The sequence below is a fragment of the Ochlerotatus camptorhynchus genome, unplaced genomic scaffold (assembly GCF_037179485.1).
Source record: "Ochlerotatus camptorhynchus isolate MF236.1 unplaced genomic scaffold, CSIRO-AGI_Acam_v1.1 ptg000062l, whole genome shotgun sequence".
NCBI lineage: Eukaryota > Metazoa > Arthropoda > Insecta > Diptera > Culicidae > Ochlerotatus > Ochlerotatus camptorhynchus.
Genome location: NW_027040552.1, coordinates 3,629,013 through 3,647,918, shown reverse-complemented (window position 1 = coordinate 3,647,918; position 18,906 = coordinate 3,629,013). Strand labels below are relative to the sequence as shown.

The window sequence follows — 18,906 nt, the reverse complement described above, 5'->3', positions numbered from 1 at the left end:
GAAACCGTTTCCTTGTGACTCAAGGGTCGCCTACGCAAAACAACTCCATCATCGAATTGGGGAAAGTTGCTGTTCAATTGCATTCGGTTGGCGAAGAAAGAACTATCGCAGTTTTGTTTATAAAAGTTGATAGTACCTTTTCAATTGTTGGTCAACAATTTGTTGAATTGGTTCCGCTTTGTGATAAATCGGATTTCTATTCGCCAGACTATAAATATAGCGACTATAGTAGAAGGTAGAGGTAGGCAAAATAGCTCATTTTACTGAACGAATCTCACTAAGGCGACCTGGGTTTTTGGAACAGCTCTTCAGCTCATTCTTAAAATATTGAAATATTGAGCAATTCCAGACGAATTCGCAAATCGATTAATTGTCGTTTTTTTTTTATTTGGCTAAAATTTTTCAAAAACCTTCCTCATGACCAACAATGCCATTTTGCATCTTCAGATCACCATTTTAAATCAAGCGTTAATTTTGAAAAGGGCCTATAGAAAAATGTTAAGCTAATCTTCAGAAAGCTGTTACTCGAAAAATGTTTGTCCAATCTGTTTGGTACCTTGGACAATGTTGTAGGGAACACCTAAAACTATTTGAAAAAAAGCACCCTAAATTTTTTTTTTTAAATTTATATAAATGAATTTTTGTCTGTCTGTCTGACCCTTATAGACACGGAAAGACCGAAAGACTCTCGCCCCTGGTGGTGATCAATGTGGCGAAGGATGGTGAACACCTAGTAGCAAAGGACGAAGGCGGAATCAATGGGTACAGTAACCACGGCGTGCTTCTAAAAGTGAGGAATGTTCTCTACGTGCCGGATCTCCGCGAAAACCCGTTGTCAGTGAAGAAACTTGCGGCCGTCGGTGTCGAGGTGCTGTTTCTCAAGAATAAAGCTGTACCGATGAAGGAAGGCGATGTTATCGCTACTGCACCAATGAAGGGGAACTTATACGAGCTCGATATTAAAGTGAGTGATCCAGTTGGTAACGTTTGCGCATCGTCGCTTGGGGCATCTTGGCCAAGGTGGAATGGCCAGAATCGTTCAAAAGGAGCTGGCCACTGGTGTGGATTTCAAGCCTGGACTAAATCGGTTCTGCGATACCTGTGCTCAAGGCAAACAGTGTCGAGACCCTTTCGATGGAACACGTACCCGAGCAAAGCGACCCCTACAGCGGATTCACTCGGACGTATGCGGCACACGGATTTCGAAACTGACCGTGGACTAAGGTCGGGAATATGGATCAACGGCACAAGTAGCCTACTACAAGAAGAAAGGTATCCATTTTGAGGTAACTGTCGCTTACACGCCTCAACAAAACGGTGTGGCTGACCGTTTGAACAGAACGCTTGTGGAAAAAGTGAGGACCATGTTGCTTGATTCGTCAATGCTGAAGCAGATGTGGAATGAAACAGCTCTTACAGCGGTGTACTTGATCAACCGCAGTCCATCCGCAGCGTTGCTGGAAGGAGTACCATCGGCCGAATATTGGATGGGATCCAAGCCGGACATATCGAAGTTTCGTGTTTTTTTTAGATGCAAGGCATATGCGTGGAAAAAAGTTGGATGCTAAAAGTCAAGAAGTTCTTATGATCGGCTTACACCCAATGGATACCGCCTATGGAATAGAAAAAGCAGGAAGGTAGTGATTGCTCGTGACGTTCGTTTCGACGAGACCTGTTTCCCGTACGCCTCTGAGCCTAGAAAAGAGAAGAAACCGTTAGTCGTTTTACCGTCGTACGAGCAAGAGGGGGAAGCAGCTGAGCCCGAAGACGAACCTGCCGATGAAGAATCAGATTTAGACAACGATGGACAACATCTCGAAGATCCAGAGGACAACATATCAGATGAAGCAACAGCCGCTGAGTAAGTTGCTTGATTATATTACTGGTTTCCAAGCAACCCCTGCGTGTTCCTTCACATTAGATGTGCCTGAAACCTACAAGCATGTGCTAGTTCGGGAAGACCGAGACGAGTGGCTGCAAGCCATTAAAGACGAGTTGCAGTCAATGGAGAAAAATCAGCTGTGGAAGATGCTACCATGCCCCGCTATAACGTGAAACCATTAAAAACCAAGTGGGTTTTCCGGATTAAGGAGGACGAGAAACCAGGACTGGACTATGACATACGCTCCGGTGACCAAGCTTGCGACGATTAGAATCATCCTTGCGGTTGGTGTTCACGAAGGCTTCTTCTTTCACCAGATGGATGTAAAGACGGCCTTTCTTCACGGCGAGCTAAAGGAATCAATCTTCATTTGTCCTCTAGACGGTACGAAGTCAGCACCAGGGATGGCGTGCAACCTGCAAAAGTCGCTTTATGGACTTAAGCAATCACCACGGTGTTGGAATCAGAAGTTCACTAGCCAGATCGAGAAACTGGGCTTTGTACGATCGAAAAGAGACTACTGCTTGTACGTCAGGTATCAAAAGAGGTACGAGCTTGATCTTCTGATTGCGGGAAGAAATTGGTGTCCAATCAACAAGCTAAAAAAGAAGCTCTCTACTGTTTTTGAGATGACCGATTGCGGAGAATTGCGACACTTTCTTGGTATACGGATCAATTACAACCGTAATGGTGGATCTTTGAGCCTGTCACAGGAAACCAACGTTACGAAGGTACTGGATCGTTTTGGAATGGGCGAATGCTATCCGATCAACTACCTCGAGGTGGACCTAGCGCTGAAGAACCATATCGCGAATTGCTCGGCAGCCTGATGCTAGAGTCAGGCCAGATGTATGTTGCCCTGTCGGTTATCTCGGGCGGTTCCAGCAGGATTCATCAACCCTGCATTGGAATGCATTGAAGCGAGTGGTGCGGTATCTTAGGGGGACAAAAAACCCGAGTCTCGAATACCAAAGGAACAGCGAATCAGTACCGCTCATAGGCTATGCCGATGCCGATTGAGCGGCTGACCTTCATGACCGAACATCCGTGAGTGGCTTCATTTTCAAGGTCTATGGATGCTTCGTATCCTGGAGTAACAAGAAAAAATCCACCGTATCATTGTCGTCAAGGAAAGCTGAGTGCGTTGCTCTTAGTGCAGCAGCAGCAGAGGCCGTGTGGATCAGCGGCAATTTGAACGACCTTCAGGTAATTGCCAATCCAGTGACGATCTATGAGGACAACCGAGGATGCATCGGCATGGCCAAAAATCTAAAAAGCAAGATCTGGTGGAGAATGGTACACTGCACATCGAGCCGATTGGTACCCGTGATCTGTTCACAAAATCTTTGAAAGCCACCCGGTTCCAACAACTGACGTCTTACCTAGGAATGTCGGATTGAGAGGGAGTGTGAAACAAAGTAGCCGAGGATACGCCGAAGCCAGGTCCGTTTGTTAGAAGGTTACTGTGGCAACGGATAATCAGCTTAAGTAAATAACAAAAGGATACCATGGCAGAAAATATAACTAATATAGTTCTAATCCAACCTTCAAGCTGTGTTTACAGTAATAAACTTAACCGTTTAAATCAATCCTGGCTTTCTCTGCTACGAGCAATACCTACAAGACTTTCATTTTGATACTTTTGGCTGGTAAATGGCTGGAATGCGTACCATTGATACACCACGCACACCAGCGACTGATCACCGTCCTAGTGCCTAGATGGTCCTCCGGCGAGACAGGGGGTTGGTGCAGGCCCTACAAGCCGACCGTAAAACTAAAAAAGTACAGGAAGCAAACAATGTAAATACGCACCGGAACAATCGACATAGACTCAGGCAACGAATACGCGATAGTAAACTCGGAACATGAAACTGTAAGTCTCTCAATTTCTTGGGAAGTAACCGCATTCTTTCCGACTTATTGAGGGTCCGCAAGTTCGACATTGTAGCGCTGCAGGAGGTTTGCTGGAAGGGATCATCGGTACATACGTATAAGGATGGTTATACCATCTACCAGAGGCAACACACATGAATGTGCAAGTTGAGACTTAAAGGCCGTTTCCTCAATGTTAGCATAATAAACGTGCATTGCCCTACCCTAGGAAGTTATTATTTTTAGATGCTTTTTTACGCGCAGCTGGAACGAGTATAGGACAGCTGCCCAAACCATGACGTCAAAATCGTTATCGGAGATCTAAACGCACAGGATGGCCAGGAGGAGGAATTTAGACCGGTTATCGGAAAGTTCAGCGCTCACCAGTTTACAAACGACAACGACCTCAGTCATAGATTTCGCCGCCTCCAAGAATATGGCCATACGAAGTACCTATTTCCAGGCTTGGCGTTTACTCGCACGTGTAACTAGGAAACATATTTGTTAACCCACACGCCGAGAAGAAAACACGATGCACGCGGAGAAAACTTTCGTTGCTCGCCGTGCACGAACGCTCGAACGGAGAGTAGGAGCATTCCCTATCGTGCACGAACGTAAAACGAAGAGAGAGAGAGACACGGAGGAGAACAGTGTACGATCCTGGCAGTACGATTTGGGGTCTTGGATTTCCGAAATCATTTGTCGTAGTCAGTTCACATCGAAAAGCGTATCCGTAAGCTGTGGTTAGAACCATCATTGCCCCTGGACGAAGATGTGGTTGCATGGTGGAACAAGAACCGAAAGATCGATCCTGCAATGGCTATGCTTGCAGAGACAGTGTTGCAGATGCCTCGCACGCAAGTGTCTGTCGAACGCGCTTTTAACAGCCTTGGTCAAATAATGACCAAACATCGAACTAAAGTGGGATTGGCCATGTTTGAAAAGATACTATTTGTTAGAGCAAATGGTAATATTATTGATAATATTTACTTTAACTATAAGGTTTAAGGTATGTTACTTCATTAACGAAATTTTCAGTCAAAAACAGATTTGTCTCTCACAACTGGTTCTTAATGTTTTGTATTTTCAGACAGTAGAACGGATACAAAACACTTTAAAAAAATCAAGATTGTAGGATTTCAAGATTTTTAAAATAGCCAAATTCTTTAGAAAGCAAACTTTAGTCATTTATCATGATTCTAAACATTGAACAAACTCCTTCTAAAAATCAATTGTTATACTGACATGCAGGTTAAAAAACCTGTTTAAAATACTGAATTGCCAAGACAGGAACAATGAAAAAACACTTAGATATATATCATAACAATTAAGGCTGGTACGTTACTGCAGTAACTGGAGCACCTAGGTTAAAATGAAATGTAATTTATTTTGAATTTGGAACAAATAAAGAGTTAAAAAAAAAAAAAAAAAAAAAAAAAAAAAAAAAAAAAAAAAAAAAAAAAAAAAACTCCTTCTAAACTATGAATTTGCTCAATGGAGGTTTACGTAAATCCGCACTCACACAGAAATTATACAGACTGGTCAGTCAAATAGAGATTAAAAATATTTTTTGCGATGAAAATACAGATTTAAATCTAAAATGATGAAGCTACTGGACAGTGCACAAAGCACAGGGAATGCGCCAGCTGTTATGAGGTAAGGAAAATGCGCAACGCAATCGCTTCAGCGAGCGTGCTCTTGCTCTGTTAAAAAAGCCGAGTGTAGCCAAGTGTAAAACTTCGGGATTTCTCATCTGCCGAAGTGAATGCGATGTATTGCACTCTCGCACTCACGTACAATCTGGTGTAGAGTAAGCCGACCTACGGTGCGCGCACCATTTTGTTGGATGCGGTGCCCGTAGCAGGTACACTTTTCTCTTTACTCACACCGAGGAGAGAACCAAGCCTGCCTATTTCCAGCACAGCCTCCCATATCGGTACACCTGGAAATCACCACTACAGACAGAATCACAAATCGATCACGTTTTGATTGATGGATTACACTTCTCGGATATCATCGACATCAGAACCTATCGCGGCGCAAACATCGATTCGGACCACTACCTTGTAATGGTAAAAATGCGCCAAGAGTCTTTGGCGCACGACTTTCCGTTGTCAACAACATTCGCCACGGTACAATCTGGAACGACTCAAGTTACCCGAAATCGCAACTGTCTACTCGCAAAACCTTGAAGCAGCGCTGCCGGATGAGGGAGATCTGACCGAAGCCCCTCTTGAGGACTGCTGGGATAGTGTCAAATCAGTAATTAACAGCGCAGCAGAAGGTGCCATTGGGTTTGTGGAACGGAATCGACGAAACCGATTGGTTTGATGATTTTTAGACGAGAAGAATGCAGCGCGGGTGATGATGCTGCAGCAAGGTACCCGTCAAAATGTGGAGCGATATAAACTCACCTTTTCCGGGATAAGTAGCGTCACCTGGAAGAGGCAGAGTGCGAAGAAATGGAACAGCTGTATCGTTCACTAACGCCTTAATGACACAAAGGCGGAATCGGTACGGCGGACGAAGTACAAGTAACAACTCCCGCGATAAGTGAAGTTAAGGATACTATCAAACAGCTAAAGAACAACAAGGCAGCTGGGAAGGATGGTATCGGAGCGGAACTTATCAAATCGGGTCCGGAAAAGTTGGCAACTTGTCTGCACCGACGACGAGTCAGGATCTGGGATACAGATCAGCTACCGGATATGCCCAATATACAAGAAGGGTGACAAGTTAGAATGTGAGAACTACCGAGCGATCACCATTCTCAACGCAGCCTACAAAGTGCTTTCCCAGATCATCTTCCGCCGTCTATCGCCGCTAGCAAGCAGATTTGTGGGAAGTTATCAAGCCGACGGGCGATCGACAACAGATCAAATCTTCACGTTGCGGCAGAGCCTCCAGAAATGTCGCGAATATCAAGTTCCTACACACCACCTATTCATCGATTTTAAAGCCGCTTACGATACTCTTGACCGTGAAAAGCTATGGAAGATTATGGACGACAACGGTTTTTCCCGGGAAACTGACGAGACTGATTAAGGCTACAATGGAAGGGGTACAGTGCTGCGTGAAGATATCGGGTGCGGTATTCGACCCGTTTGAAACACGCAAAGGACTTTGACAAGGCGATAACCTTTCCTGTCTCCTGTTTAACATTGCGCTAGAAGGTGTTATGAAACGTGCGGGCTTTAACATGCGGGGCACGATCTACAATAAATCTAGCCAGTTCATCTGCCTCGCTGACGACGTGGACATTGTCGGAAGAACGTTTCATGCGGTGGCGGACCAGTACACCAGGCTGAAACGTGAAGCAGAAAAGGTTGGATTGAAGGTGACTACGTTGAAGACAAAGTATCTGTTAGTTGGAGGAACCGAGCACAATAGGGCTCACATTGGCAGAAGTGTGACAATAGACGGAGATGAGTTCGAGGTGGATGGTGGGTGAATTTGTGTACCTCGGATCATTGATGACGTCAAATAACAGCTGCAGTAGAGAAACTCGGAGACGCATTATTGCCGGAAGTCGTGCCTATTACGGACTCTCCACAAGACTCTAAGGTCGTGTAAACTTCATCTCCGCACTATGTACAAGACGCTGATAAGACCGGTAGTACTCTACGGACATGAGACATGGACGATGCTCGAGTAGGACCTGCAAGCACTGGGAGTTTTCGAACGACGCGTGCTTAGAATGAACCATGAATTGGCGCAACTCTATGGTGAACCCAGTATCCAGAAAGTCGCTAAAGCTGGAAGGGTAATGAGCACGTTGTAAGAAAGCCGGATAATAATCCCGCAAAAATGGTGTTAACCTCAAATCGGGCTTTAACAAGACGCAGAGGTGCGCAGCGTGCTAGATGGTTGGACCAAGTGGAGCAAAATCTAGGAAGTGTGGGACGCTCGAGGAATTGGAGCCAAGCAGCCAGGGATCGAGTTAGTTTGCGCAACATTGTTATGCAGGTCAAATCCTGATGGACGTCGGAACAGCAAAAGTAAAGTAAATGATAATTTTATCTTTGAGGTTCAAAAGTTATGAATTTTTGAAAAAAAGTGATCTTTGAAAAATACGATTTTTTGGACCACCCTAATGACAAAATAAAAAAAATACAGGTCTAATATTTTGCGATAAGGAACAAAACTACCAATTTTTACGAAATTCTGAGAACCAACTATATCGTTTTGCTATGGAATGACTGTATAGGGGAAAAGTCGGCTTCGGCAATACCTTAACCTATTATCGTCAGGGGGGTACCTTGGGAGCTCAATTTTGGCATGTGAATACATTGTGTTTCAGAACATCTATTAGCCAAATTTGAATGATCTAGGATTTTGTTTACCCCCCTGACGATAATAGGTTAAGGTATTGCCAAAGCCAACATTTCCCCTACCTAATATGTAGTTTTTATTTTCTCTTCGATGAAAAAGTTATCCCAAAATACGCAGTGAAAATAAAATCACAAATTTTTGCCCAAAATTTAAAAAATAACTTGTTAAACATCTATAACATAGAAAAAAGTACAATTTTAAGAGTAACATTTAAAATGGGCCTATGTCCAACACGTAAACTAATCGGGTTTTGACACCATTTTTTAGCACCGCTTGATAGCTACTAATCCTCTTAGGAAAGTTCCGCATAATCGAGAAAAATCATTAAAAATAACTCGATTTTAGAAGCGGCCGATCAACGAAATTTTTCAATTCATTAATAGGCCCGCACGCTAAAACGGCCAACCATTCATTTATTTCATTTCATTGATAGGCCTTCTGTGTTACCTGACTTATAACGAATATACCACAGACAAACAGACATAACACATTGAAAATTTCTCACTGTAAAACATCGTCGTTAAAACATTACCGCCATCTGTAGAGTACACTGTGGTGGGTAGTACGCTTAACAGATGGCGGTAGTGTGGAAACGTCAAACGCAAGGGAATTGACTATGCGCGCCACAGGTGGCGGTACTTCCAACTAAGATACTTTTAAATTGACCGATAAATGTTTGTTCAATGAACATCTTGCGAGTGTTATGTCTGTTTGTCTGTGAATATACGTTCTATACGAGTACCCCGAATACAACGTCTACCCATAATCGCATATCAGTCCCATCTTTGCTTGATTTCCTATCCATATGGGACTGATATGCGATTATGGGCAGTATAGTTCGGCTAATTTTACATTGCAAATGCTATGCAAAATTAGACGAGTCATACGTTGTATTCGGGGTACTCGTATAGAACGTATATTCGCTATAAGTCAGGTAACACAGTAGTGACGTAGAAGGGCCGATGATTGAAAATTTTCAAACCAAAGCTAGGCCCTACTGCTTGAGGCAGTGCCGATGTTTTGTTTTGAATTTATTTGACGTTGCGAAAAGGCTTGGCAAAGGGCGTACCATTTCTGATGACAAGCACAATGGCTAAACAAAAAGGGCCTATCCATTGAAAGATTCACAAAAAGGCTTATTAATTGTTATCGATTTTCATATATTTTTGAAAGTTGGATGTTGTATATTGAGATACAGTTATTATTGTTATTGTGAACAATATAAATGCCTAAAATACTTCAATTTTCTTAAATAGGAATTGAATAGTGGCGGAAAAATTTATAACTCATTTTCTGGTTTGTTTACGTTTTGGACATAGGCCCATTTCAAATGTTACTCTAGAATTATAACAAGTTTCATTGAATTCTGACTGGAAAAGGAGCCTAATCTGCGCCGCGAGTGAGGTGAGGTGATTCGCTGTCACTAGTGAGGTGACAATAGTCACGTCTTGCGAGGTTATTTTCCAATTTTGATTTGCACGGAGAGTCACCTCACCTCACTCGCGGTGCAGAATATCCCTCAAAATCTAAAAAGTTGTGTTTTTTCCCAATTTGGTCTGGAACTATTCGGCTGAGAAAAACTACACAGAAGCAAACCATACCTCGTCCAGTCCAATCTAGGTGTAACTTTCATTGCTGATAGTAATACTCCAGCAGATTTGCTCTCACCATTCACTGGAAGGAAGGGGAAGATCCAAGCAAAATCAAAAAGCTTATGACCAGGTCGAATGATTTTTCATTCCTTCTCGTCTAGCTCCCATTGGCGTTCTCGCTCGTTGAACTAGCTCTAGCTCAGCTGTCACATTCACATAGCACACAGACGCTATCGTTCAGCTTTCGATCAGTTGACTAATTCATGCGCTATCGTTCAGCTCCCGTCCACACTCTCGTTCAGTACAACCTAGTACAGCTGTCAGCTATTTTTGTGTGGTGAGCGGGTGAGCTACCGTTTTGTTAAAAAGAGCGATCGTTCGCCCGTTCATACTGGTGAACAAGATCTTTAGCTCTGCTTTAGTGCTGCTAATTTCCGTTCGTTTATCTTTTGAGACATTGTGCTTCCCTCGGTAAAGCTATTAATTTTTCAGGACAGTTGATGACTTCGTTATTGACCAATGAGCTTTCTTAGTCTAATACCACCTAGGTGCCGGCTGTTATACGCTGACGGAGCCAAATTGTACAAGATCCATCGCCACCATCACCATCGTACGAAGTTGCAACATGATCTTTTTCTACCATGTTATTCTAATTCCTGTCAAACGTAGAAGAAGTCATGCGCAAGCCATCTTTGCTCCACAGATCAGAACGGAGAAATTTGGTTCTCCAGAAGAATTACCTCCGCTCCTGAAAGAGTGATAAAAGACAACGTAACTTCGTGCACCGCCCAGCTCGTAACCGACAGTATGAGTCAAAATAAACCAGTGCGCGCCATCAATGCACTAAAACGAGTTCAGCAAATAAATCCGACAAACACAAAAACAATAATGTTGACCAAACAATCAACACTACCAATCCATCCGTAAGTGGAAGATTACGTGACTCAGCTGTCTGTCTCCCCGTGTACGTCATGGAATTTTCAGCAAGAGGAATGAGGGATGACTTCAACATAGTAGCACTATTCCTCGGTTTGTCATTGAACTTCATAAAAATCATATCTGAAACAATCTGTCGCAAAATTTCCTCCCCCCAACAACATCGGTACTCGCACTACTTGTCACCGCACACTCTCACCTTCACAAACACACACACTCACACATCGATTCCCATCACCTTCCTCAACACGTTATTCAAGATGGCGGCCATCCTGAATCATAGCTGGGGAAAAAACGATTACAAACGATCGAAATTTTCCCGCACCAGGACGGAAATGCGATTCTCACCTGTGGCAACTTCAGCAGTATTCCGGCGGTCTGAATCAGCTCGCAGCCCAGTATTCGCAAATCGATTTCCGTCTCTCGATCTAAACCGTCCGCTTGCGAGGGCGTCAAATCGAGCTTCGGCTCTGGGAGCAAGCAGTTTTCCAACGTTAGAACGATTTTCCCGTATAAACGTTGCTGCTGCTGGGACTGCGACCCCGACGAGGTGGATCCCGTTTGCTGTGGGGCCTTGGCGGCGGCCGTTTCCGTCGTTGTCATTATCACTGCTGGAGCCAACTTTGCAGTGCTCATCTCCAGATGCACAGAACTCACTTCCGCACTTTTTCCCTACGCTTCAAAAGCTAGCAGCTTTTGCTCGGCACAAACCTTTATCCACCGATTGACTTATCCACCAAATGCATCAATCACAATTTAAGAGTGGAAAACACTAAATTTTCTTGTCACAAAGGACCCTCACTCACGCCGATTGAAAGGAAAAATCGCAAAAACGCACAACCCCGCTACGGCCAGCAAAAGTGAAGTCGCAGACGAATTTTTTTTTGTGTTCGCTTAGTCGTGCCACAGTTGATTATAGATGAGAGTTGGCTTGTCAAGTGAAAATGTCATTCTCATGTGTCATTTTAATTTCTACAGTAGAGGCCTGTTGTTTTGGTGCTCACGATATTTCTAATACCCCGTACAAACTATGGTGTATATACCTCGTACAGACTATCCCTAATAAAAATTGTATGGTTAATTTGCTTAACGACGTGTTCTGGGTATCATCCAAACCATTTGTGGAATAGTTTAATGATTTGGGTTATCGTTCGTTTATGGTTATTTTTTATTAGAGATGGCTTATATCATGTAATATAGGCTGTCTTGCAATGAACACTCATACATCTAGTTTTCACTGGAAATCCTATGTATGAGTGCTCATTGCAAGACAGCCTATATAACGTGATATAGGCTGTAATGTGAACGGGGTAATATATTTACATCCAGCTTTTTACGAGCGCTTAATGGCCGCCACAATCTACACGGAAACGAATTTTGTTCATTTAAATCAAAAATATAAATGTTTATTCTCTAAACATATGAATTATTCAAAGCAAATTGAAAATATGTTTAAAACAAACATATTTACGTTTGAATTAAATTCAAATGCATTTTTATTTCAACAATGTAAAATTCAATCGTATTTGATTATTTATTCAAAAATGTTAATCGTCGTTCCAACGGCAAATCTAGATAAACATTTCAAAAGGTCCTATCTGCCTTGCTCGATTCTCTTCATCGACTTACTCTTTCGTCAATAGCTCAGCTGCAAAACCTTTCCCTGTTGTATTTGACGTTTTAGACGCTAGATAAGAACCTCCTTTATCAAACTATGTGGTAGAATTAGAGCGAAATCTGTTTGCATAGCAGTGGTTATGAAAAGAGAAAGTCGATGGAGAGAATCGATCAAAGCAGATAGGACCATTTGAAATGTTCATCGAGAAATATGTTTGAATTAAAAATATTCGTATTGATTTTTAAGGTCATTTTTGTTGTCATATACGCCAGGAGGATCTATTTTCAACCCGTTGATTTGTATTACCGGTATCACCTCCCTGTGTGCCTGCTCAAAACTGTTCGAGATTATCATAAATGGTGCTCTGTTCGCACGCTGCAAAAATTATATCGATACAGAACAACACGGTTTCTACCCGAAGCGCTCCGTGTCCACGAACCTGGTGCAGTTCACTTCTAACTGTCTGCGATGCATGGATTCAGGATGGCAAGTCGATACTGCGTATATGGATCTAAAAGCTGCATTTGACACGGTGGACCATAATATCCTGCTGGCCAAGCTGGAGATACTTGGCATCTCGTCAACTGCTGTGGATTGGTTCAGATCTTACTTGGTGAATCGCTATGTACATGTCAAGATTGGCGCGTCGGAATCGGATGTTTTCTCAAACAACTCGGAAGTCCCGCAAGGCAGTAACCTAGGACCGCTACTATTTTCGATCTTTTTAAACGATGTCGCCTTGCTGATACCATTAGGATGCCGTGTTTTCTATGCAGACGATACGATAATCTACAAAATTATTAAAAGCCTATCGGACTGCTGGGATCTGCCGCGTTTTCTATGCAGACGATACGAAAATCTACAAAATTATTAAAAGCCTCTCGGACTGCTGGGATCTCCAGAATATGTTAGGTATTTTTGCTGACTGGTGCTCAAGAAATTTGATGAGTCTAAGCATAGAAAAATGTAACATTATTTCATATCACCGAAAAATTGAACCAATCATGTTTGACTATGTTCTCTACGGACGCTGTCTTGCTCGTGTAGAGCACATAAAGGATCTCGGCGTTACCTTGGACTGCAGACTCACTTTCATAATCCACTACAATGACATCATCTCCAGAGCTAATCGACAATTGGGCTTTATTTTCAAAATTGCCGAGTTTCGTGACCCGCTATGTCTCAGGTCACTTTACTGCTCGCTTGTGCGATCCTTATTGGAGTCAAGTTCAGTTGTTTGGTGCCCTTTCCATGCTAGCTGGATCACTAGAATTGAATCCGTTCAACGCAAGTTTGTGAGATATGCTCTTCGTTTCCTCAACTGGCGTGACCCAACGAACTTGTCACCGTACGAGGAGCGTTGCCGTCTCCTGGGAATCGAGCCATTAGAGGTGAGACGGACGGTCGCTCAAGCTATGTTCGCTGGAAAGCTGCTTACAGGTGACATTGACTGCCCAACACTGCTGTCACAACTAAATATGTATGCCCCTGAGAGGTCTCTTCGTCAACGCGACTTTCTGTTTTTGGAATCACGGAGCCGGAATTATACACAACACGAGCCAATTCGAGCAATCAGCCGGCAATTCAACAACTTTTTTTATATGTTCGACTTCAATGTATCAGCTGACGTGTTTCGTCATCGGCTACTTGGCCTTTTCCGTACCGTTGACCGTAACTATTTAGTTTAAGTTTTATTCATTTAGACAGTATTTGTCAGTTGAATTTTTCAATAAACAATAAACTAGAATCGGCAATTCATCGAGTGAATCCGTTTGAATATTGGTACACACAAAGAACAAAAATTGTTGTAATAAAAATAATTCACTTTCAAATTGAAAATTCCTCAAACTTCATAGTTTCAACTAAAAATACTCAGAGGGAGAGATAGGCGGAGAAAACAAAATACAATTCGGCAGCAGGGATTTGTATCTAAATTATCTTGCAACCCTTGCTAAAACGTAGCATTTCAAATGACTTTTACTTTTGATTCGATTCTCACCGCAATATTTTGCTCATTTTTTGGTGCCATTAATTAACCAACTAAGATCAATTAATCAATAGAGCTAGAATATTGCTTTTGTTTCCCAAAACTAGTTGAATTTTAGAAGCACACGAAACATAAAGGTGATTGAATTTCTGTTCGAATGCAATACTCTCAAATTTAAGCTAGTAAGAATAAGAAATCCTCGGAAAAAATCTAATGGTAATGTTCGTTTGGCTCAGATTTTGTCAGTTCATTTGGCTCAAAACATTCTCTCTGCTCATCTCTCCTTCTAGTATTTCTAGTTTCAACAACGAATATTTTCAAAACGAAAGCTATTTTTTGGTTTGAAAGTTTTTCGTTCACTTATGACTCGTAATTTTAAAAGTGAATTTTTTTTTAAATGAAAATTGGTTTACTGTCAAAAATACCGCTAAACACCAACACTTTTGGCAGCACTGAAATTTTGCCGCTAAATTTTAAGATAAAACATGCAAAACAAAACAGAAGCAGCAGCAGTAGTGTCATATCAATCCACTTCCCAAGCATACATTCTGCCCGTCCCTAAAATTGGCTTCCGGTTTTAGATTTCTGTGAATGGTTTTGAAATGACCAGTAAGTGTTTTTTTTTTTTCATATTTTTAAATAACCTTCATAAATGCTTACTACTTTTGCTGTTTACAGTATTACCTCAAAACGCCCCAAAATGAACGTTTCTTGGTTCGCACCATGTGCTGGCCAAAGTTGGCCTGGAACCGTTCATATTATCCCAAGATACCACGATCGAGTGCCGCACCGATTGAACTTTAGCAATCAATTACTGCCAAAATAAATGCGAAGCCCGAGGCCTTTACCGGATTCGTTTCCCAGATTTGACTGTTCCTCGGACTGTACAATGTGCATTATATTTACTGTAGGTGTAATCTATTTTCTCAATGATTTTGAATTATAGACCCTTCAACATGTTCACAGGTTACAAAGATTATCAATCTTAAAGGAAACCAGGGAGCTGGCCTGGAGACTACTGGCAGAGATAAAAGCAATGCTTACAGTGTGCCAAATGCATGATATCTAACGATACAAAACCGTTGATACATACTGTCTTAGTTCATCAGTTCATCACGAGCCATGATTTGATATCATAATAAAAATAGTGAGAAATATTCAATGGGTTATGTCTGTTTGTCAGTGATACACTCTCTGCACACTGTCATAGATCATTGCATACAAAATCAACTCTGTTCAAATCAAAACAAAAATACTAGCTAATGGTACTACTAGGTGGATGATGGCACAAGCTTTTAAGAAATTTCTATTACAGCGAACCATATTATTTGAATTAATTTGTTCGTAGAATGTCGTCTGTCACTTCGTTTGTGGTATAAGGCTGATGTTTTGACAAAAATGTATAAGTGAAACACATGAATAAAATAATTGATTTTCGTTTTGTGTACACAGACCAGGTCAATCCATCGGGTGTGTAATATAACGTTACATCCTAGGGGCAAGACAGGATTCAATCATGAGTAATTTTTGAGCAAATCTTGAGTTACTTTGAGTTACTCGCGTTGCTCAATAATGAATACCGTTGTCAAAATGAAATTTTTTATCGCAGCAACTCAGTTGAACAGGTTTCTCTCCGTATTTACACATTTGTGGTTCTGCTCAAGCAAAAATAAACAACAGAATAGTTCTTGATGATCTAGGAAGAAGAATACGGGTTTTAATAAGGTTACAACTTATTGACGATATAAGTTATAACACTATATCACAGACAAACAGACATAACACATAGAATATTTCTCACTGTAAAACATCGTCGGTGAAACATTACCGCCATCTGTTGAGTACACTGTGGTGGGCACTACGTTGAACAGATGGCAGTAGTGTGTAAACGTCAAACGCAAGGGAATTGACTATGCGCGCCACAGGTGGCGGTGCTACCAACTACGATACTTTTAAATTGTCCGTTAAATGCTTGTTCGATTAACCAATTGCGAGTGTTATGTCTGTTTGTCTGTGACTATATCCTTATCGTGACTACCGAATGTAATAATCATTTCTACACACAAAGAAAAATCGTTAATAAAATTAAAAAAGCATCGGTGAAATTAAAAGTTTGCGTTGGTTCTTTTTGGTAGACAACGGTTAACTTTTAAATCGAAAGTTTGTCAACTGTCATTTTAAAAGTTGCCCGCTCATGACTTTTAAAAGTTTAAACTTTCAAAATAAATTGTTCTACTGTCAAATTAAAAGCGTGGCATGGTTGAAATTAAAAGCGTATTATTTTTAATTCAAAACAAACTTTTGACATGAAAGTACGGTATACTTTAAATGAAAATAATTGTTATTTTTAATCCAACATTGAATATTTTTATTTCAAAAGTAGTATATTCAATAAAGCAACATCCTTTTAATTAAAAATTACAAATTCATTTATTTCTCTATTTTTTATTCAAATTTGATATCATTGTCTGGTTCCGCACTGCATCTTCGTCGGATTGAATAGGCAGTTTTTTTAGACAGCAGGCTGGTATGGATCGACATTTTCCACTTGAGATCCTTGTAGTACTGATTAAGGGCACTTCTCTCGGCGTCCGTCAGCTAAACCTGGTAGGGCCTTCTCTAACATCTTGCACCACTGTAGGCCACGAAATGTCTCCGATAGACAGTTGATGCTCGTGGCCTACTGGCGATTCGCCGCTGCCTGAGGATGCCATTTTCCGCAAGCGTGTTTCTCATCCTACAATTTCAAAAGCAATCAATCAATAAACATTATTTGCTCTACGGAATAGAATTTCAAATTACCGGATTGATTCGCCCGGAAGAGGATCAACGTTCCCCGGATTCCCTTTGTGAGCATTCACTACTAAATTCTCGGCTAAATTAATGATACCTGCGTATAAGCAATAATCATGGGTCAGTGGTTCAATTATGCAAATTATCTGATCTCAAAAATTACTAACGGTTTAATAAAAAATTGCTTTCCCAAACTACAATGTCAAGCAACTGCAACTGAAAGGAAAAAAATCTCTTTTCCGGCCGTATGGCACACTCCGCCAGCGCAAAAGTACATGGGTTCTAATTTGCAAGCAGTTACAGCGTTATAGACCAAATCGAGACACTTTCTAAGACAAGTTAAAAAAAAAAAACTGAAGTTTACGTAGCTCCCGTTTGGCGCGTTTTTTTTTTGTTTGCTCATGCTCAAAACTACCCAGAAATGGGTAGAAATCAACACATGAAAAGTAATTTTGACCGTTAAACAATTTTCAATTTGAAAACCTGCGCTTTTAAAACTACAAGTTAAAATTAAAACAATCACTTTTGAATTAAAAACAACCTTTTTGTATAAAACATTTTCGTAGTAAGAATAACGATTTTTTTGATACTTTTAAATTGAAAGGCTAATATTTTTACCGATACAGTTTTTGTTTTTTGTGTGTATAAATCCATATTATAGTTGATGAATTTCGTTTGATCGATGTTGGAACGTAGACAAAAGTTTTCAGCTTACATCAGTATCTGTACATAAAATAAATTGTTCTACCAAGAGGATTAAACGAGGGTAGGTTTTAACATTCCAGTTTCACGGCAAACAAAGAGTGCTTTATGCATGTACCAACCACAGCGTCCATTGGCTCTTCAATCAGACAATTCAATAGGAGGTGTTTGTTTCAAATCAACTAACTAAGTACTCACGACGGTTAAATATTACATAGCCCTTTATTTATTACAACAAAACATGTAATAAAAGGTTTGTTAAGCTTATCACTAATTTGTATTTGACTTAAACTAGGAACAACGTAATGAATTAAAATGGCGTCGTGGGTCTCCTGACCGTGCAATACTGTAACCTGGTTGAGGTGGACTGATCATTGAACCAGCACGACCGTTTCAGGTAGTTCAGTCCTCCGTCGATACGATGATTTTCTTCGGCTAGTGAGAGTGGGTGAAATCTGTTCATAATGGCTGAGATTAGTGTGTTTGTAAATATGACAGTATGGAAAAATTAAACTTGAGGCTACTTACTTATTTTTTGAGTAAATACGAGTAACTCAGAGTTACTCAATGTAAATATATTAGCTCAGAGTATAGCTGACTTGCCCCTAGATTACATCATTATTTCATACATCAGCTTGAATTACATTGATCGATATTACATTTTTTTTTGTTGTAAAGGAATACTATTTTGCAGAAAACACATCCCTAATAAAAATTGTATGGTTAATTTGCTTAACGACGTGTTCTGGGTATCATCCAAACCATTTGTGGAATAGTTCAATGATTTGGGTTGTCGTTCGTTTATGGTTATTTTTTATTAGGGATATTATCAATATAACCACGCTTATTACTGTTAAATTCATAATAGATTCAGTATAATTGACAATGAATGATAACCAATTTACTATGATTCTGGCAAAACTACTTTGGTTGCTCAAAATGCATATAGTAATTTTGATAGAAATATTAATAAAATTAAATGATTTTGTTTTCTGCAAAAATCTTTGGTGAAAGTATTATTTAATTTAAACCAGCAATTTAGTATTTTTGCCAATGGATTTTGTTTCAGTGTATGCAATGTGTGCCACAGTTGACCGATGCAACTGATGGAGTTTTTTTTTTCTACCGCGTACAACAACAAAAAATACAAAACTCACACGTTGCACATTTGACAGCTGATGAAATCACCTCA

At 40.8% G+C, this 18,906-nt stretch overlaps 1 protein-coding gene across 1 annotated transcript in view; it reads right to left on the bottom strand.

The window, feature by feature from the left end:
* The window catches only part of LOC135696829 (cyclin-L2), a 28,013-nt gene extending 16,540 nt beyond the window's left edge, over positions 1-11,473 (bottom strand). Inside the window, exon 1 of the mRNA XM_065216345.1 lies at positions 10,963-11,473. Coding sequence (XP_065072417.1) covers positions 10,963-11,250 — 288 coding nt within the window. The 5' untranslated portion in view covers positions 11,251-11,473. The remainder of the gene's footprint in view (positions 1-10,962) is intronic.
* Positions 11,474-18,906: the final 7,433 nt, after the last annotated feature.